This window comes from Chanos chanos, chromosome 6 (assembly GCF_902362185.1).
Source record: "Chanos chanos chromosome 6, fChaCha1.1, whole genome shotgun sequence".
NCBI lineage: Eukaryota > Metazoa > Chordata > Actinopteri > Gonorynchiformes > Chanidae > Chanos > Chanos chanos.
Genome location: NC_044500.1, coordinates 28,604,465 through 28,627,247, shown reverse-complemented (window position 1 = coordinate 28,627,247; position 22,783 = coordinate 28,604,465). Strand labels below are relative to the sequence as shown.

General features: G+C 40.0%; 2 protein-coding genes across 2 annotated transcripts; both read right to left on the bottom strand.

Moving 5' to 3' along the window:
* Positions 1-1,299: 1,299 nt before the first annotated feature.
* On the bottom strand, positions 1,300-7,839 carry LOC115815271 (SUN domain-containing protein 2-like). The gene is made up of 14 exons (XM_030778227.1): positions 7,716-7,839; positions 5,601-5,774; positions 5,245-5,304; positions 4,883-4,959; positions 4,136-4,249; positions 3,967-4,020; positions 3,711-3,754; positions 3,185-3,335; positions 2,760-2,996; positions 2,557-2,641; positions 2,309-2,424; positions 1,992-2,159; positions 1,720-1,809; positions 1,300-1,416 (listed from the first exon to the last, which is right to left on the bottom strand). Exons 1-14 carry the CDS (start codon positions 7,837-7,839, stop codon positions 1,300-1,302), a joined length of 1,611 nt encoding a protein of 536 aa, XP_030634087.1.
* Positions 7,840-12,594: 4,755 nt separating this feature from the next.
* Positions 12,595-19,920, bottom strand: LOC115815270 (SUN domain-containing protein 2-like). The gene is made up of 15 exons (XM_030778226.1): positions 19,871-19,920; positions 18,974-19,098; positions 16,846-17,019; positions 16,490-16,549; positions 15,967-16,028; positions 15,329-15,442; positions 15,170-15,223; positions 14,912-14,955; positions 14,386-14,536; positions 13,985-14,221; positions 13,782-13,866; positions 13,531-13,646; positions 13,214-13,381; positions 12,944-13,033; positions 12,595-12,711 (listed from the first exon to the last, which is right to left on the bottom strand). Exons 1-15 carry the CDS (start codon positions 19,918-19,920, stop codon positions 12,595-12,597), a joined length of 1,647 nt encoding a protein of 548 aa, XP_030634086.1.
* Between the last annotated feature and the right edge of the window lie 2,863 nt (positions 19,921-22,783).

Here is a 22,783-nt window from a genome sequence, read left to right as displayed (position 1 = left end):
TGTGAAATGAGAGTATAACGCTTCATCCTTCTGACAACGGTCTTGTATAAATGTGTAGGTCTCTACTTCACAAAAAAATTCTGCTTCACTTTAAGGGAGGGCCGCAGCCTGGATTAACCACACTCTTATTATTTTAGGTTGAGAAAGGGTGCCATTTGTATTTGGCAGGGAGTCCTCAGCAAGGTTTCTGTAGGAATGGATGTTGACTGAGCAGTCTTACCTCTTATACAAATTAAACTGCTTTATCAAATATCAACAACAGGTTGGGCACTGAACATAAAAAAATATTTCCTTCAAAGTGTTCATCTTCACTCAACCCTGTCAAAACAGGGAAGTAAAAATATGATATTTGTGGTGATTGCTCCAGTCTTACATTTGGCTAATGCAAAAATCAAGGTGCAGAAAACTTAGGACAATTTGTATGTATTTTTATCTTATTTTGGATGATGGGATGTGAAAGTTGCAATTGAAAGTCCAAAATGACAATCAGTAAAATGCTATCATTAAAATGAACTGATAGAGATATTATCAATATATACACTGAAATAAAATATTCAAGGTTAATGATCAATCAAATATTTTGACTGATGAAACTGAAATGAGTGAATTTCTTTGCGTAAATTATTGATGTTCAGAATGAAAAATGTCAACACACGCCTCTAAAAACATGTCTACTTGACAGCTGATTTTACATTGTCAGTTTCCTACTCAGCCCAAGACACTCTGCACAGAAGTCTGGAAACAGCAGGAGAACAGGACATGACACATGAAATGATAATCAAAGACATTATACAACCTTTCATCTATCAACCAAAAGAGTGTCTTCTAGATCACTTCTCACTGACAGAAACAGAATTTGGAGGTATAAATAAAGGAGACAAGATTCTTGTTTGGTAGTCTTCTGCAATATAATTTTCCAAATAGTGAAAATTGCAGAATATGCATCCGGGCGATTCAATAATAACTCCATACGTCCCCACCCGGAGCCTGTATGTGTTTTGAGCTGTGTGTGTTTACCAAGCTTTAACATGACTGAGACAGTTTGTGTAGGACACCTTGTGGTACAAATCCAGCATTACAGGAAAGGAATAATCCAGAAGAAATAGAAAGTGAGAGAACAAAGGAGAGGCATTGAAGCTGTGAAGAGGCATGTGTAAGATTATAGGTCCATTTACTTGTGAAATCAAAAGAAAATCCAACACGTGTGATACAATCCTGAGGGACTTTATTTACACTGTTAATTATTCTGTTCTTTAGTTTTTGGAAAAGAAAAATGGCATGTGGATCTCTCCACTGGTCTCAGGTGGACAATGGTTTCCCGTGAACCCGAAACCGGTAAACACAAGTATACTCGGGGTGTCCCCAGTTACTCAGGATATGGAGCTCCACCATCTTATGAATCTGTCCCTGAGGGTCCTGAGAAAGCAAAAGAGAAGGAAAGAGTGACAAAAGGAAGAGACAGAGAGAAAGACAGTGAGCTATAATTTATTGTAGAATGTCCCTAAATGTCTTAGTTTGGTACATGAGAAAGGCAGCTCACTGATACATGAAGTGAAAATTTATAGAAGGGTTTGTTTCTTCACTGTTATTCACTTACATCTCCCCTGTCTAAACGGATTGCAGATGATGTCATATCAAATAAAGCCAGTAATGAAATTGTTTACATTCATGCGTGTGTCTATATTTATGTTTACGATAAGGTCTATAGCTGTTACTCACCGGCAGTTTGAAAGTCTGAATGGACTCTCCTTCATGATCATATGTGAACCTCCCGAGAAGAGTTCCCTCTTCATTCTCACTGGACATACCCTGTCATCACACAAACAGAGCATTAACAAGTGACTTCTCACTACTATAATATACCTCAAAATCTGTTAGCAATAGAGCTACTGGTGAAATGCTTCATTAAATAGCTATTTAAGATGATGAGTGTGACATAACCCTGACTGAAAACTCTAGTCGTGTTTTACTGTCTTTACACGTTCACTTACATAAACGGCAAAGTCCCGTGGTGCACTGTCGATATGTCCCAGCGGAGAGAGGACTTTTGGAAGATGTTCCAGGGTGACGTGAGTGATCTGGACTGGGTAGGACAGAGATATCCCCAAGAATCCCTCGCTACCACGGAAAGCCCAGCATTTTCCGGGGTGGACCTCAGGCTGTGTGTAAACCAAAGAACACATTAAAAATCTCTTATTTTCCACCGACTTCCCTGGACAGGTGTCTTCATCAACATAATCAAATGTTGTGTATTTTAAAGATTTAAGATACGAATGAGAGATTGTCTGAGCTGTAGGTGATGTTTTACCTGTATAACGGTACGAGGGCTCTCTGACAGATAAAACAAAGGGAGCCCAAACAGACTCAAGTACGCTGCCCTGGTCTGGTACGTCTCAGAACGACGGCTGTTTATCACACTTGCGCCTGTGTACACACACACACACACACACAAAACACACACACACACACACAAATAAATGTCAGTTCAGAAATGTACCAAAGTCCATATTAACCACACACCCATTAGCAGTGATTAAAACAGAAGAGCGGCTGAACCTGCAGATTCCAGAGCGTAGTCTGCCATCCCGATCCCGTCGGCTCTGTGCAGACTCAGGGCTCTACGTACTATCTGCTCCATGTCCTGAAACACATACAAACAGTACATATACATATCAAGTTTACACATTTTATTTTAAAGCGTCCTGCACATTCTGAATATGACTGTAGTGTATAGCATGTGGTAGAGGCCCGGTGCTCACCTGGATGGTGACGGCTCCCGCTCCTTCCTGTCGGAGAGTCTCTCCCACACTTCTCCACACATCTGTCTTCTGCTCCTCTCTGTCCTGCCTCAGGCGCTCCAGTAGTCTCTTTTCCAGATCCTCCAGTTCCCTCTGGAGATCTGGCCGCTTTACCAAATTCAGGTAAGTGACAACTAATCTTGAAGACAGGAACTTCAACAGCCAACTAGGAACCTCCAGCTTCCGTCCAGGGGTCATCTGTCCAAAGATATGTTTTAAAAAGGCTCTGAATTTACCAGAATGTCATTGTACTTGATTATAGAAAGAGAAGAATCATTACAGTAATTGTGAGTGTGAGTGTGTGTGTGTGTGTGTGTGTGTGTGTGTGTGTGTGTGTGGGTGAGTCAGTATGTATATGTGTGTGTGAGTGTGTGTGTATGCACTACCTCAGAATGCTGATTCTCCTGTGTGTCCATTCTCTGTTGAAGTAGGTCAGAAGTTGACTGGAGATGGGACACATGTTCTTTTAAGCCAGTAATCTGACTGTGCATTTCAGTCATCTCCTGTTCCCACTGCCTGTGCACATCAGACTCCACACTTTAGGGAGAGAAACAGTCACGTGAAGCCATGGAGATGCAACAACACTTCAAATGGCATTTTTCTCCATTCATTTCTCTTTTTAGATAGATGGATAGATACTTTATTCATCCCGAGGGAAATGTAAGCGTCCAGTAGCTTATTTAACACAGTCAGAACACAATACACGCAGAAAAACAAAGGCCCAGCAGTTTTTACTGCCAGCGATTACAGTGCAAGCATAGCATTTTATTGATCTGTTGGATTAATACAATATAATCAATAAAATCACATGCCATTTCAAATATTTTGAAGCATTAAAATAATGAAAATAATTTATTGAGAAAAACATGGTGAGCACTGAGAACCAAGACACAAAAGGTAAGGGCTACTCACTTCTCTGCTCCCACCCTCAGATTCGCCATGTCAGTTTTCAGCCTCTAGAGGGAGACAAAGATACAAAAACATTACTGACCATAACTCTCAATGTCTCATCTCTCTGCATCTCTCTCTGTCTGTCTGTTATTCCTGCATACTGTTCTGTTACTGCTACAGCAGAATTTCTCACAGTGTATTTGTAACTGTGTATGTCACAATGTGTGTATGTATGTGGGGCTGTAATGCTGCTATATTCAAACTTTACATTTCTTACCTCAGTCATAAGCCTCTGTGTCTCTCTGTCCTGTTTTAACAGCGCAATCTCCCTCTGAGAAAACAAACACACACACACACACACACACAATTAAAATGATGTAAATACAGAAACATTTGACTGATTAATTGAACTTTCCTCTCCTTTTGTATGTTTATCGATCTCTCACCATTAATTTCTCCAAATCTTTGTCTCTGCTCTCAGACCATTTGGCCTCATGTTTATGAAGGTCAGCATAGATCTGCTCCTTTATAGCCAACAAAGTAACATCAGATATCTGGTCCTGTTGGATAGAAAAAGAAAGAAAGAAAGAAATGATCAGAATATTAGAAGGATATTGAGCAGTGGTGTGTGGAAAGTGAAATGACAGTGGTGTTTCTCCAGTGACATGGACCCACATGTGAAGTGTGTTGAACGGGTCTGATAGAGGCCTCGGTCTGAGTAAGGCAAGAGTAAATAGAAGGACACCAGAGCCATACACCTGAGAACAGACATTACAGCTCCTTTACCACACACACACACACACACATTATACTACACTCATAACCTACAAATAAAACATGACAACCTGTTTCAAACTAAAATACAGCATAGTAAATTCAGTTTGTGTGTTCACATGACCTGAATTGTGTTACTACTGGATCCACACTGACAGGAGGCTATTTTACATACACCAGGATCTGAACTTCCAAAAAATGCAGACGTCATCTGTTCACTCACAGATATTTATACCGACTAACTGCATCAAAACTCACCAAAAATGAAGAGAGAGATGAGGAGGAAGAGGAGAGTGGCCCTCTTCGTGGCAGCGGTGTGTCCGCACAGAGACACACACCAGTTAATTTCTATATACTATATAAAACTACACACAGATACAGACAAAGTAAAACCCAATTTACCGGCTCAGTAGAAATACATCCAGGAAAGACGATCCAGGGGTCAGACTGTACCAAGCTGTGGTCAAGCAGAAGTACAGCATTGCCAGAAAATGTGCTGGTGAAGTCAAAAAATAATTAGATCAATAAAAATATGAGGTAAAATATGACCATGTACATCAGTAATGCTCATACACATGAAAGATAATGACTATTATTATCTTCACCTATTCACTTCTTTAACGAGTTCTTTACGCTTTAATACAAGCATTTTTCCCCTCGCTCACTGAGCCAATTTGTACATGACTGAACATAACAAATAACATATCACAGTTTGTGGGAAAAAGGGAACCTCCTCGTCAAAATAAAAACAGGTGCGACAAATGCAGTATGAGAGTCTAACCTGGGGAACGGAGTGACTCTGTGAATCCAATCCCTGCCTCTGCAGGAGACTGGGCCAAACCTGGAAAACAGGACACATCAAATCAACACGTCAGCTGAACGTGTATTTACGTGTATTTAACTTCTTTCTCCACTTTTTCCATGCACTTTCTTAATACAAACAGGCACACACTAACTTAGCTTCCAGTATTAATCAGAGCCTGTAAAGAATGATTGACTTTAAACACAGCAGATGAAAAATTAAGAAAAATTCAGCTATGAGAGAGGACATGAGTGGGATGTCACTCTGGGACAGAGCTGTGTTGTAAAGAACAGGGGCCATGCAGTGCTGCTCAGGGCCAGAGAACACACACTCACTGCGGCTGTCGTCGGTCCTGGGCCAGTGGGAAACCTCCTCATCCGAGGAGTAGCCAGAGGAAAATCCTACAGCATCGCAGTTACGGTCCAGCTGGATACAGCCAGTGGGGCTGGAGAGGAGGCCAGATGTGCTGTGGGAAACTGCCCTCCTTCTCTGGGCTCCCCTGTATGGGGCTGACAGTGAGAAAGACAGAGAGATGGAGAGAGATGGAAAGGGGAAACAAAGAGTTTATGACAACTTGCAGTAACGGTTTCATAAGAGCCTCTCCAATCAATTCACCAAACTATAGAGCAGTGCTTTGATGTACATGCCAACAGGTCATTCAGAGAGCTTTTACATTATGCAAAAATACAGGATGGTAACACTTTCCTACTGTCACAGGCTGGCTTGGATCATTAATAACGCCAAAACAAACAAACAAACAAAAAAAAACGCAACGAGGAAAACTCATTTTCAAATTTTGAAGAGTCGAGATTATGAGATGGTCTGTTCAAGGGCAAACAATGAAGCCCTTCTGTGAAATGACAAACACTCACTCGTACAGTCGGCAGTTTCGGTACAGTCACTGGCATATGGACTCAGCAAATCAGGCACACCGCTCACTTGACTGGACACACAAGAGGAGCTGGCTCCTCTGTGGCTTCTGGTCCTACATTTAGGGTTCCTGAAACAAAGAAAGCGATTTTGTCCAAACAATGAATAACAATGTAAAAGAACTGTGTGCTGTACACATTTTTCAAGGCTACCCACACGCTGAAGTACCTCAGTGGGCTTCCCCTGTAGGATGTCAGGCCAGTAGATCCAGTTGATCTAGAGCTGGTGCTGGTCACATTGCTAGTAGTTGGGTAACACCCACTTGAAACAAGTCGCTCACTGCGTCTTGGCATCTCTAACGCACACGCACAGAGAGACATGAAATTGGGGAAGCTGGAATACTTTCATCGATAGCTAATTTCATTGTTCCTTTTTAAAAGTCGTCGACTAATTCAAATAAAGTTGTCTTCATAAATGGGAACTTTGAAAATGAACTAACAATCGCCAAAGGTCCTAACTGTTGAAAAATAAATGCGACTAAAACAAAATCATGTTCTCACCGTAAACTAGCCTACTCTTCTCTCTGTCTTTCCATTAACAATTTACATCCTCGCTTGACTTACCTTTTGTTAGAGTGTGTAAATCGTTGTCCGAAAAACGATTAAGTTCGTAATTCGTAATTAATAACTCGTGTTATAACTCCAAAAGAATAGTAGTTTGTTTAAAAATCGATAGTAAGTTAGTCTGCAGAAGTGTGTCGGATGGTTGTGCTTGTATTTTTTTGATTTATGATGATACATCACAGAAACATTGGAACGTATGCAAATTAGGTGGACGTTCTAGGTGTTCCATTGTTGACTTTTGAAATTAGGCCTCAAGTGGACAAGCGAACAATATGGCTTTTCAACAGCAATACAAGTAAACACGATGTAACTTCAGTCACACTTACGAGTGAACTATACGTACTTTCTAAATTTAACCGCAACTCAAAGGAGTCGCAAATTCATCAGTGCAACAGAACAAGAGCACAGAATTCAATTTTCTTGAATTACAAAAGTAAGAAGGGACGATTTGTGTAATGGAGGTGCCTGAGCATCCAAGTGCAGAGAAACAAGTGTTATTATTGGAATAATAATTATAAAAATCTAAAGAATAATCCAAAAGTTTAGGTGAAAAAATACGGGCCAGGGACAAAAACAAACGGGCAGAATCATCACAGAAAAAATAACGAGTCCAAATCATGAAATAACATTTGGGTAATACATGCTAACGTTAGGTACACAAACAAAGAAATCTAGAGTAGCAAGGAATCATAAGTTCAGTGTGCATCATAAGCACGCGATACCTCACAAAGAGGTAACTGGCTAAGAATGCTATATACGCTGGGCCAGGTATTGAATCAATGAGCAGTTGGTGTCTCTAATAACCTGGAGAGGCGGAGTGAGGCCAGACAGGGAGTGAATGAACGGACAGCTGGCTGCATGAAAGTGTGACACCTGGATAGAAAGTTACCCAGAGTCCAGTGTGTGCATCACCCCCCCCCCCCCCCCGCCCTTTTTTTAACAGGATCCTCGTCATACATCTGCTACGTCTTCCACGTTGTCCGGTGTGGTCCTGAGTCCTCTGTGTTCTGTTCCACACAAACTCATGTTTAACCATGGCCACGTACAAAACCGGAGGTCTCTGAGAGTCACTCCCCTCCATACTGAAAACGGTAACAGAGAGAGAATGACAGAGACTGTTCTTTCAAGTCTTTATTGTCATTCTATAATATAAAGAATACAAAGCAAGCATAAAGGTATTAAGGAGCTGCATGTTGCATAAGTGTCACTGCTCTGTTCAGAATTAGACCAGATACAAATGCAAGATTGTTAAAGATGAATGGAAGAGTGGACTACAAGTAGTCTCCATAAACTATCACGTACCTCTGTTATTATTACTAATGCCAACGTAACTAGGAAAATTCATTTTCAGATTTTGAAAAGTCGGGATTACGAGATATTCTGTTCAAGGGCAAACAATGAAGCCCTTGAACCCATCAAGTATCACAAAATAAGTGCCAGTTATTCCAAATAACTGAGATAAAAAAAATCTGTATAATAAAACTAAGTGCACACAGGACAGTATAAGCATTAGCATAGGTTTAATGTGGGAGAGACTCCTCGGTCAGGGCCAGATGTGACCGAGTCCCTTCTCCACACTCAGTGCTCTACTTCCTATACTAAGTTCTTCTTCTTTGAAAAATAAATTCTAAGTTTCAAAAAGCAGTCAAAGTCTTCAGGAGTCCGATGCAGTGTAAATTTATTGCATTCAGTGGTGAGCAAAATACAACAAACTGAGTCAGGTCCCAGGGAGTGACTGAATTTAATACAGAAAATCATGCACTTATATCTAAAATTTTACCTGTACGCAAATCGTTTGTAACCAATAAACGCATAACACGGTTGTATGGTAACACCCCTTACATCATCCGTTTTTGCATGGTCCATCCCATTCGCTTCCAGAAATTTCCCCAAATTTTCCCAGAATTTCATTATTCCATACATCATTGTTTCCGATTTCCTTTTTTGGCTAAGTAAAAATGATGATTCAGCCATGTCCTTACTGTACTTTGGACGCTTTACCATGTCCCCGATCTTACCTCAGATATTTTACCCCTTAATGCAGGTGTTCATTATCAAGTGATGGCTAGTCCATGCAAGGCGGACACTGACGCCACTACGCCCCAGTCATTACTTATGCTTCCCTGTCACTATAACCTAGATATTACCCTTTTTCATATTGCCTCTATATTTTGCTGATATTGCATCTTCCTTTTTTGGTATATCAAGGTCCTCTTCCGTTGGCTTCAACTTACAGAGGCCTTCTTCCATTTCAGAGGTCTTCTTCCATTTCAGAGGCCTTCTTCCATTTCTCCAACATTAATAATAAGGTTGTGCTATGAAATATAAATCATAGACAGAGTAATACATTGGGTCACTCATATCAAGAACACAACCAAAACTGCCTTTTATCACCTCCGTAACATTGCTAAAATTAGGCCCTTTCTAAGTATGGCTGATGCAGAAACCGTTGTTCACGCATTCATCACGTCTCGCCTCGATTACTGCAATGTTCTTTACTCTGGCCTGCCTGCCTCTAGTACCAATAGTCTTCAGCTGGTCCAGAATGCTGCTGCTAGAATTCTGGCCAGAACGAGGATGTTTGATCACATTACCCCTGTCCTGGCTTCCCTTCATTGGTTCCCAATTCATGCAAGGGCAGATTTTAAGGTCCTTTTATTAACATATAAAATTTTACATGGGCTTGCGCCTTCCTACCCGCCTGACTTAATTACACCCTATAACCCACCTCGCACCCTGCGCTCTCAAGATTCTGGACTATTAGTCATTCCAAGAGTTAAAAAGAAGTCCGCTGGCAACCGAGCCTTTTCCTACCGCTCTCCCTTCCTCTGGAATGGTTTACCTACAGAAGTTAGGGAGGCAAACTCTTTCCATACCTTTAAAATGACACTAAAGACTTATCTATTTTCTCAAACTTATGCATAATATAATTTTTATTTGACTTTGTTATAGACATGTAAAGCCCTTTGAGACTATAAATAGTGATATTGGGCTCTAAATAAACTGGTTTATCAAATATGAAATGTACACAAAATTATTTCTTGCTGATTACTTTATGTGACTTCGGTCTCGCAATTTATGTGACAAACTACAAGTTTTTAATGATAAAATTAGACTGGATAACACAAAAACAAAATGCAAGCTATTCTTTTCAAAATTCAAATTTATTCTTGAACGGCAATGGCCAATCCTATATCACTGTATCATTTTGCAATGTATACTGTTCAGACTGTAAGAACTGGAGCAAAGACGTGAAGAGCACACTCATCACTGGAGAGAAAGAAAAACAGAGAGAGAGACAGAAAGAGAGAGAAGGGGGGTTGTTTGTGAGGTAATTGGTCAGCGCAGTAAAGAGCACTTTGGTCAGAAAACCCTGGGATTTGCTGACTCTCTGTTTCCCCGGGCCTGCCAGGGATCAACAGATTACTGTACCCACACTAGTCTGACTAACACTAACACACTGCTTATTTAAAACACCTCAGGTTTTCTTTACTCAAATGTCCACAATCATTTTTATAAATACCACATTCTATGGTAGTAAACAATTCACAATGTAGATATCATATCACATGTGTAATGATCACAATAAATACAAAGTGAAAACTGATGTGTCCATTGCTTAAAGTAAAGTAAATGTTTTGTCTTCTAGTGCTCAGTGCCTTCATCTGTAATCAAAACAAAACTGATATTTATACATTCAAGAGAAAAAAAACCATGCTATCTTGCACAGACATAACTGCCCTTACAAATCAATAGTTATGCACTTGGGATTGGAATAAAAAAAAGATCAAATTGGAGTGAAAAAAAAACAAAAAAAAAACCCACATACATGAGTATAATGAAATATCAAGGACAGGTCAGCTTTGGTACATTTGCAGTGCTCTGGATGATCATGTTTAAATACATAATCATATGATTACATTTCAAACCATCCAACAAAGTGAGGCAACTGAAATATTTTCACTCAAATCAAGGTAAAAAAAACCAAAAACAAATTATGACAATGTGTATATAACATGGACATCCATAACATGGACGATGGGGTGTGAAAGGGTTAGCCCTGTAGACTGAAGACTTCATTCTCATTATTTAGACAATCTACCTGGAGTTGTACAATTCTTACACAGGTTTCGTTCATTAAATGGATGCTTAAAGTTAAAATTTAATGTAAAACACAGAGAGGAGGACACTGTTCCAACAAAACCACCTTACAGCTGAGCAACTCTATGTTATATTATTTTTAGATACATATTTATGTGCAAATTTATATCAGCAATAGCAATAAAAGAAACAAAAACAAAACTGGTTAAAGATAAGTGCAACTGTGTCACAGCCTGCACCTCATCTTTGGACTTTTAGTTTGAAATGTCTTGTGCTCCTGTTCCGTGTGTGTTTCCACCCCTCACCTGATCCTGTTTGTTCCATTTATTAACCTCGTTCTCCCCTTGTTAATTTGCTCCAATCATGTTTGCCCTGTTTAGTTGTCCTCTTGTATTTAAGCCCTTGTGTTTGATCTGTCCTTTGTCTGTCGTTGTTTGTGTTTGGATTACACTCTGTTAGGCTGCACCTTTTTGTTACTAGCTTTTGTTCCTGTTTATTTATCCTCATTTTGTATGTAAAGTCCTCCTTTTTGTCACCACCATCATCATGTCTTGCACTTGGGTCCACCACCACTGCACTCCTGACAAACTGAAAGTCCAATATGACTTAACATTAATCCAAATGCACATCGATAGAAAAATGATCAATATATACACTGAAATATAACACACAATTTACAACTGATGAAAATGAAATGTAAAACCTAAAATTTCTTTGTAGGAATTTGAGGTTCAAAGTGAAAACCCTGATTTTAGGCGGGTTTACTGATACTGATAGTTATACTGTGGCCACAGTCAGTAACCTGTTCTCAATTCAAGTATTGATTCTCATACAAAACACTGACTAACATCTTAGAGTACATAGATTCAGTAAGCCTCAATAGCATTTTCATGCAAATGTTAGACATCACAAATAAACACATTTCAGTCATACATAAATATCAGGTTGCCGTGAAAAGGACTACATTAACTCCTCATTCACTTCTCTATATATTGCCTGGCAATTTCCTTACTTGACAGTTTCTACAGCCAATCAGCTGTCTGACCTAAGACCACTGAGTTATTCCGTCAGAAACATATGTACACACACACAAGCATAAGAGTGCACATCTCTAAAAACATGACTACTTGACAGCTGATTTTACATTGTTAGTTTCCTACTCAGGCCAAGACAATCTGTACAGAAGTCTGGAAACAGCAGGAAAACAGGACATGACACATGACATGATAATCAAAGAAATTATACAATTTTTCATCTATCAATCAAAAGAGCATCTAGATCACCTCTCACTGACAGAAACAGAATTTGGAAGTATAAATAAAGGAGACAAGATTGTTGTGAAGTAGTCGTCTGCAATATAACTTTCCAAATAGCGAAAATTGCAGAATATGCATCCAGGCGATTCAATAATAACTCCATACGTCCCCACCCGGAGCCTGTATGTGTTTTGAGCTGTGTGTGCTGACCAAGTATTAGCATGACTGAGACAGTTTGTGTAGGACACCTTGTGGTACAAATCCAGCATAACAGGAAAGGAATAATCCGGAAGAAATAGAAAGTGAGGCATCGAAGCTGTGAAGAGGCATGTGTAAGATTATAGGTCCGTTTACTTGTAAAATCAAAAGAAAATCCAACACGTGTGATACAATCCTGAGGGACTTTATTTACACTGTTAATTATTCTGTTCTTTAGTTTTTGGGCGAAGAGAAATGGCATGTGGATCTCTCCACTGGTCTCAGGTGGACAATGGTTTCCCGTGAACCCGAAACCGGTAAACACAAGTATACTCGGGGTGTCCCCAGTTACTCAGGATATGGAGCTCCACCATCTTGTGAATCTGTCCCTGAGGGTCCTGAGAAAGCAAAAGAGAAGGAAAGAGTGAGAAAGGAAGAGACAGAGAGAAAGACAGTGAGCTATAATTTATTGTAGCATGTCCCTAAATGTCTTAGTTTGGTACATGAGAAAGGCAGCTCACTGATACATGAAGTGAAAATTTATAAAGTGGTTTGGCAGTAATGAAATTGTTTACATTCATGTGTGTGTTTGTATTTATGTTTACGATAAGGTCTATAGCTGTCACTCACCGGCAGTTTGAAAGTCTGAATGGACTCTCCTTCACGGTCGTATGTGAACCTCCCGAGAAGAGTTCCCTCTTCATTCCCACTGGTCATACCCTGTCATCACACAAACAGAGCAGTAATGAGTGACTTCTCACTACTATAATATACCTCAAAATCTGTTAGCAGAGGAGCTACTGGTGAAATGCTTCATTAAATGGCTATTTAAGATGATGAGTATGACATAACCCTGACTGAAAACTGGTCATGTTTTACTGTCTTTACACGTTCACTTACATAAACGGCAAAGTCCCGTGGTGCACTGTCGATATGTCCCAGCGGAGAGAGGACTTTTGGAAGATGTTCCAGGGTAACGTGAGTGATCTGGACTGGGTAGGACAGAGATATCCCCAAGAATCCCTCGCTACCACGGAAAGCCCAGCATTTTCCGGGGTGGACCTCAGGCTGTGTGTCAACCAAAGAACACATTAAAAATCTCTTATTTTCCACCAACTTCCCTGGACAGGTGTCCTCATCAACATAATCAAATGTTATGTATTTTAAAGATTTAAGATACGAATGAGAGATTGTCTGAGCTGTAGGTGATGTTTTACCTGTATAACGGTACGAGGGCTCTCTGACAGATAAAACAAAGGGAGCCCAAACAGACTCAAGTACGCTGCCCTGGTCTGGTACGTCTCAGAACGACGGCTGTTTATTACACTCGCGCCTGTACACACACACACACACACACACACACACACACACACACACACACACAAATAAATGTCAGTTCTGAAATGTACCAAAGTCCATATTAACCACACACCCATTAGCAGTGATTAAAACAGAAGAGCGTCCGAACCTGCAGATTCCAGAGCGTAGTCTGCCATCCCGATCCCGTCGGCTCTGTGCAGACTCAGGGCTCTACGTACTATCTGCTCCATGTCCTGAAACACATACAAACAGTACATATACATATCAAGTTTACACATTTTATTTTAAAGCGTCCTGCACATTCTGAATATGACTGTAGTGTATAGCATGTGGTAGAGGCCCGGTGCTCACCTGGATGGTGACGGCTCCCGCTCCTTCCTGTCGGAGAGTCTCTCCCACACTTCTCCACACACCTGTCTTCTGCTCCTCTCTGTCCTGCCTCAGGCGCTCCAGTAGTCTCTTTTCCAGATCCTCCAGTTCCCTCTGGAGATCTGGCCACTTTACCAAATTCAGGTAAGTGACAACTAATCTTGAAGACAGGAACTTCAACAGCCAACTAGGAACCTCCAGCTTCCGTCCAGGGGTCATCTGTCCAAAGATATGTTTTAAAAAGGCTCTGAATTTACCAGAATGCCATTGTACTTGATTATAGAAAGAGAAGAATCATTACAGTAATTGTGAGTGTGTGTGTGTGTGTGTGTGTGGGTGAGTCAGTATGTATATGTGTGTGTGAGTGTGTGTGTATGCACTACCTCAGCATGCTGATTCTCCTGTGTGTCCAGTCTCTGTTGAAGTAGGCCAGAAGTTGACTGGAGATGGGACACATGTTCTTTTAAGCCAGTAATCTGACTGTGCATTTCAGTCATCTCCTGTTCCCACTGCCTGTGCACATCAGACTCCACACTTTAGGGAGAGAAACAGTCACGTGAAGCCATGGAGATGCAACAACACTTCAAATGGCATTTTTCTCCATTCATTTCTCTTTTTAGATAGATAGATAGATACTTTATTCATCCCGATGGAAATGTAAGCATCCAGTAGCTTATTTAACACAGTCAGAACACAATACACGCAGAAAAACAAAGGCCCAGCAGTTTTTACTGCCAGCGATTACAGTGCAAGCATAGCATTTTATTGATCTGTTTGATTAATACAATATAATCAATACAATCACATGCCATTTCAAATATTTTGAAGCATTAAAATAATGAAAATAATTTATTGAGAAAAACATGGTGAGCACTGAGAACCAAGACACAAAAGGTAAGGGCTACTCACTTCTCTGCTCCCACCCTCAGATTCGCCATGTCAGTTTTCAGCCTCTAGAGGGAGACAAAGATACAAAAACATTACTGACCATAACTCTCAATGTCTCATCTCTCTGCATCTCTCTCTGTCTGTCTGTTATTCCTGCATACTGTTCTGTTACTGCAACAGCAGAATTTCTCTCACGGTGTATTTGTAACTGTGTATGTCACAATGTGTGTATGTATGTGGGGCTGTAATGCTGCTATATTCAAACTTTACATTTCTTACCTCAGTCATAAGCCTCTGTGTCTCTCTGTCCTGTTTTAACAGCGTAATCTCCCTCTGAGAAAACAAACACACACACACAATTAAAATGATGTAAATACAGAAACATTTGACTGATTAATTGAACTTTCCTCTCCTTTTGTATGTTTATCGATCTCTCACCATTAATTTCTCCAAATCTTTGTCTCTGCTCTCAGACCATTTGGCCTCATGTTTATGAAGGTCAGCATAGATCTGCTCCTTTATAGCCAACAAAGTAACATGGGATATCTGGTCCTGTTGGATAGAAGAAGAAAGAAAGAAAGAAAGAAAGAAAGAAAGAAAGAAAGAAAGAAAGAAAGAAATGGTCAGAATATTAGAAGGATATTGAGCAATGGTGTGTGGAAAGTGAAATGACAGGTGTGTTTCTCCAGTAACATGGACCCACATGTGAAGTGTGTTGAACGGGTCTGATAGAGGCCTCGGTCTGAGTAAGGGAAGAGTAAATGGAAGGACACCAGAGCCATACACCTGAGAACAGACATTACAGCTCCTTTACTACACACACACACACACACACACACACACACACACATTATACTACACTCATAACCTACAAATAAAACATGACAACCTGTATCAAACTAAAATACAGCGTAATAAATTCAGTTTGTGTGTTCACATGACCTGAATTGTGTTACTACTGGATCCACACTGACAGGAGGCTATTTTACATACACCAGGATCTGAACTTCCAAAAAATGCAGACGTCATCTGTTCACTCACAGATATTTATACCGACTGACTGCATCAAAACTCACCAAAAATGAAGAGAGAGATGAGGAGGAAGAGGAGAGTAGCCCTCTTCGTGGCAGCGGTGTGTCTGCAAAGAGACACACACCAGTTAATCTCTATACACTATATAAAACTACACACAGATACAGACAAAGTAAAACCCAATTTACCGGCTCAGTAGAAATACATCCAGGAAAGACGATCCAGGGGTCAGACTGTACCAAGCTGTGGTCAAGCAGAAGTACAGCATTGCCAGAAAATGTGCTGGTGAAGTCAAAAAATAATTAAATCAATAAAAATATGAGGCAAAATATGACCATGTACATCAGTAATGCTCATACACATGAAAGATAATGACTACTATACTCTTCACCTGTTCACCTCTTTAACGAGTTCTTTACGCTCTAATACAAGCATTTTTCCCCTCACCCACTGAGCCAATTTGTACATGGCTGAACATAACAAATAACATATCACAGTTTGTGGGAAAAAGGGAACCTCCTCATCAAAATAAAAACAGGTGCGACAAATGCAGTATGTGAGTCTAACCTGGGGAACGGAGTGACTCTGTGAATCCAATCCCTGCCTCTGCAGGAGACTGGGCCAAACCTGGAAAACAGGACACATCAAAACAACACGTCAGCTGAACGTGTATTTATGTGTATTTAATTTCTTTCTCCACTTTTTCCATGCACTTTCTTAATACAAACAGGCACACACTAACTTAGCTTCCAGTATTAATCAGAGCCTGTAAAACATGATTGACTTTAAACACAGGAGATGAAAAATTAAGAAAAATTCAGCTATGAGAGAGGACATGAGTGGGATGTCACTCTGGGACAGAGCTGTGTTGTAAAGAACAGGGGCCATGCAGTGCTGCTCAGGGCCAGAGAACACACACTCACTGCGGCTGCTGTCGGTCCTGGGCCAGTGGGAAACCTCCTCATCCGAGGAGTAGCCAGAGGAAAATCCTACAGCATCGCAGTTACGGTCCAGCTGGATACGGCCAGTGGGGCTGGAGAGGAGGCCAGATGTGCTGTGGGAAACTGCCCTCCTTCTCTGGGCTCCCCTGTATGGGGCTGACAGTGAGAAAGACAGAGAGATGGAGAGAGATGGAAAGGGGAAACAAAGAGTTTATGACGACTTGCAGTAACGGTTTCATAAGAGCCTCTCCAATCAATTCACCAAACTATAGAGCAGTGCTTTGATGTATATGCCAACAGGTCATTCAGAGAGCTTTTACATTATGCAAAAATACAGGATGGGAACACTTTCCTACTGTCACAGGCTGGCTTGGATCATTAATAACGCCAAAACAAACAAACAAACAAAAAAAAAAACGCAACGAGGAAAACTCATTTTCAAATTTTGAAGAGTCGAGATTATGAGATGGTCTGTTCAAGGGCAAACAATGAAGCCCTTCTGTGAAATGACAAACACTCACTCGTACAGTCGGCAGTTTCGGTACAGTTACTGGTATATGGACTCAGCAAATCAGGCACACCGCTCACTTGACTGGACACACAAGAGGAGCTGGCTCCTCTGTGGCTTCTGGTCCTACATTTAGGGTTCCTGAAACAAAGAGAGCGATTTTGTCCAAACAATGAATAACAATGTAAAAGAACTGTGTGCTGTACACATTTTTCAAGGCTACACACACGCTGAAGTACCTCAGTGGGCTTCCCCTGTAGGATGTCAGGCCAGTAGATCCAGTTGATCTAGAGCTGGTGCTGGTCACATTGCTAGTAGTTGGGTAACACCCACTTGAAACAAGTCGCTCACTGCGTCTTGGCATCTCTAACGCACACGCACAGAGAGACATGAAATTGGGGAAGCTGGAATACTTTCATCGATAGCTAATTTCATTGTTCCTTTTTAAAAGTCGTCGACTAATTCAAATAAAGTTGTCTTCATAAATGGGAACTTTGAAAATGAACTAACAATCGCCAAAGGTCCTAACTGTTGAAAAATAAATGCGACTAAAACAAAATCATGTTCTCACCGTAAACTAGCCTACTCTTCTCTCTGTCTTTCCATTAACAATTTATATCCTCGCTTGACTTACCTTTTGTTAGAGTGTGTAAATCGTTGTCCAAAAAACGATTAAGTTCGTAATTCGTAATTAATAACTCGTGTTATAACTCCAAAAGAATAGTAGTTTGTTTAAAAATCGATAGTAAGTTAGTCTGCAGAAGTGTGTCGGATGGTTGTGCTTGTATTTTTTTGATTTATGATGATACATCACAGAAACATTGGAACGTATGCAAATTAGGTGGACGTTCTAGGTGTTCCATTGTTGACTTTTGAAATTCGGCCTCAAGTGGACAAGCGAACAATATGGCTTTTCAACGGCAATACAAGTAAACACGATGTAACTTCAGTCACACTTACGAGTGAACTATACGTACTTTCTAAATTTAACCGGAACTCAAAGGAGTCGCAAATTCATCAGTGCAACAGAACAAGAGCACAGAATTCAATTTTCTTGAATTACAAAAGTAAGAAGGGACAATTTGTGTAATGGAGGTGCCTGAGCATCCAAGTGCAGAGAAACAAGTGTTATTATTGGAATAATAATTATAAAAATCTAAAGAATAATCCAAAAGTTTAGGTCAAAAAATACGGGCCAGGGACAAAAACAAACGGGCAGAATCATCACAGAAAAAATAACGAGTCCAAATCATGAAATAACGTTTGGGTAATACATGCTAACGTTAGGTACACAAACAAAGAAATCTAGAGTAGCAAGGAATCATAAGTTCAGTGTGCATGATAAACTTAAACTTAGCCAGATACCTCACAAAGAGGTAACTGGCTAAGAATGCTATATACGCTGGGCCAGGTATTGAATCAATGAGCAGTTGGTGTCTCTAATAACCTGGAGAGGCGGAGTGAGGCCAGACAGGGAGTGAATGAACGGACAGCTGGCTGCATGAAAGTGTGACACCTGGATAGAAAGTTACCCAGAGTCCAGTGTGTGCATCACCCCCCCCCCCCCCCCCCGCCCTTTTTTTAACAGGATCCTCGTCATACATCTGCTACGTCTTCCACGTTGTCCGGTGTGGTCCTGAGTCCTCTGTGTTCTGTTCCACACAAACTCATGTTTAACCATGGCCACGTACAAAACCGGAGGTCTCTGAGAGTCACTCCCCTCCATACTGAAAACGGTAACAGAGAGAGAATGACAGAGACTGTTCTTTCAAGTCTTTATTGTCATTCTATAATATAAAGAATACAAAGCAAGCATAAAGGTATTAAGGAGCTGCATGTTGCATAAGTGTCACTGCTCTGTTCAGAATTAGACCAGATACAAATGCAAGATTGTTAAAGATGAATGGAAGAGTGGACTACAAGTAGCCTCCATAAACTATCATGTACCTCTGTTATTATTAATAATGCCAAAAAAAAAAAAAACGTAACTAGGAAAATTCATTTTCAGATTTTGAAAAATCAAGATTACGAGATATTCTGTTCAAGGGCAAACAGTGAAGCCATCAAGTATCACAAAATAAGTGCCAGTTATTCCAAATAATTGAGAAAAAAAAATCTGTATGATAAAACTAAGTGCACACAGGACAGTATAAGCATTAGCATAAGTTTAATAATAAGGAAATGCTATGAAATATAAATCCTAGACAGAGTAATACATTGGGACTTTTGAGTTGTCAAGACAACAGGTAGGGGTGGAACACAGCAGGCTTGGTTAGCTGGGGGCTGCGGATGTACGGGCTTCATGAAAAAGGAAAGGTATTACGTGCTTCACGGTGGCTCAGTGTTTAGTGCTGTTGCTTCACCACAAGAAGGTCCTGGGTTTGAATCCTGGTTGTTCATTGCAGGGCAGACAAACAGTTACAAACCGGACTTCCTAGAGAAAACCCACATATACACGAGGAGAACATGCAAACTCCACAAAGAAAGGACCCTGGCCACCTGGCCAGGTATCGAACCCAAGGCAACAGCACTACCCACTGCGCCACCATGCCGCCCCAACACTTAATCAGTGTATGCTAAATTATTTCTCCTTTATCCACCATCATATGGGACAAACACGTCCATTATTCTAAGTACATGGCATCTAGATTAGATTACTGTAATGCACTATTAGCTGGATGCCCTGTCATGTGTATAAAAAAGCTTCAGTTGATTCAGAGTGGAGCAGCTAGGGTTTTTACAAGAACCAGGAAGTGTGAACATATTGCTCTAATATTATCCCATCACTGCTTACCTGTTAGGTTTCGGTATTATGCTGTCTCCTTTCTATTCACATGCGATCACTTAAGTTTGTTGACGACGGACTGGAGAGTTGTTGATGTCTCAAGGACCCCAAATGGCTACGTGGCCCATCGTTTCCCATTTTTCAGTCAACGCTGCATTAATTAGGACTGCCAGAGCACTAGTGCTGCACTTGAATGAGAATCAATATCATTCCAAAACATTTTTTAAAAAAAAACTACCGTATGCCTCCGTTTGCTTAAACATTGTTGTTCCCTCTCTTCCTTCCCTGCCCCAAGACTGGGGTATCCATTCTGAGATCTACAAGGTTCCAGTCCCAAGCATCTGCTCCCAGAATGAGGACTATATACCTCTGTCCCTCCTGCCCAGACCTCCTGCAGGCCCCTGTTCTGAGCCAGCTGAGCCAGGTACCACAGAGAGCTCCTAGAACCTTGAATGTGAACCCTTTTATACTATGAACAGATCACTGTACACATTTTATCCTGTATACTGAAAATAATTGTATAGAGCATTGAATCTGTTTATCATGGACTCATTCTACACTGTGAATGTCTATTCTATGTGCTGGCCAGAGGAGGATGGGGTCCCCCAAGGTTTCTTCCTCCTGTTTGGTCTATTAGGGAGTTTTCTTTGCCAGTACTGCCTTGGGCTTGCTCAGAGGAGGTTTAGGCACTGATCGCTGTAAAGCTGCTTTAAGATAGTTTTACAAATGAACTTGAATAGATTTGTGAGGAAAGTATTGGAACTCTTTATTATTCAAAGTGATGAATACATTTGTTAATTAATATACATTAAGTATTTGATGAATTAAATGACCGGCATGGATTATGTCAGGGCTACGTAGGAATGGATGTTGATTTAACAGTGAGTTACTTGCCAGAGAAATTCAACTGGTTTATCAAATATGAAATGTACACAAATTTTTTTCTTGTTGATTAATTTATGTGACTTCAGTCTCACAATTTATGTGACAAACTTTTTCACAATTTGTTTTTTACATACAAGTTTAATGATTATTTTTCTTTCTCTTGATGAGTGACAGTGATGTGAGAACTTCACATTTCAATTTTGTTGTTTAAAGTTCTGTGAAACTAGGAAAAATGATTTTGATACTTGCAACTTTTTAATGATAAAATTAGAGTGGATAACACAAAAACAAAATGCAAGCGATTCTTTCCAAAATTCAAATTTATTCTTTAACGGCAATGGCCAATCCTACATCACTGTATCATTTTGCAATGTATACTGTTCAGACTGTAAGAACTGGAGCAAAGACGTGAAGAGCACACTCATCACTGGAGAGAGAGAAAAACAGAGAGAGAGACAGAAAGAGAGAGAAGGGGGGTTGTTTGTGAGGTAATTGGTCAGCGCAGTAAAGAGCACTTTGGTCAGAAAACCCTGGGATTTGCTGACTCTCTGTTTCCCCGGGCCTGCGAGGGATCAACAGATTACTGTACCCACACTAGTCTGACTAACACTAACACACTGCTTATTTAAAACACCTCAGGTTTTCTTTACTCAAATGTCCACAATCATTTTTATTAATACCACATTCTATGGTAGTAAACAATTCACAATGTAGATATCAAATCACATGTATATTGATCATAATAAGTACAAAGTGAAAACTGATGTGTCCATTGCTTAAAGTAAATGTTTTGTCTTCTAGTGCTCAGTGCCTTCATCTGTAATCAGAACAAAACTGATATTTATACATTCAAGAGAAAAAAAAACATGCTATCTTGTACAGACATAACTGCCCTTACAAATCAATAGTTATGCACTTGGGATTGGAATAAAAAAAGATCAAATTGGAGTGGAAAAAAACCCCCAAAAAAAACCCCACATACATGAGTATAATGAAATATCAAGGACAGGTCAGCTTTGGTACATTTGCAGTGCTCTGGATGGTCATGTTTAAATACATAATCATATGATTACATATCAAACCATCCAACAAAGTGAGGCAACTGAAATATTTTCACTCAAATCAAGGTAAAAAAAAAAACAAAAAACCAAAAACAAATTATGACTGTGTATATAACATGGACATCCATAACATGGATGATGGGGTGTGAAAGGGTTAGCCTTGTAGACTGAAGACAGCATTCTCATTATTTAGACAATCTACCTGGAGTTGTACAATTCCTACACAGGTTTCATTCATTAAATGGATGCTTACAGTTAAAATTTAATGTAAAACACAGAGAAGAGGACACTGTTCCAACAAAACCACCTTACAGCTGAGCAACTCTATGTTATATTATTTTTAGATACATATTTATGTTCAAATTTATATCAGCAATAGCAATAAAAGAAACAAAAACAAAACTGGTTAAAGATAAGTGCAACTGAAAGTCCAATATGACTTAACATTAATCCAAATGCACATCGATAGAAAAATGATCAATATATACACTGAAATACAACACACAATTTTCAACTGATGAAAATGAAATGTAAAACCTAAAATTTCTTTGTAGGAATTTTTGAGGTTCAAAGTGAAAACCCTGATTTTAGGCATGTTTACTGATACTGATAGTTATACTGTGGCCACAGTCAGTAACCTGTTCTCAATTCAAGTATTGATTCTCATACAAAACACTGACT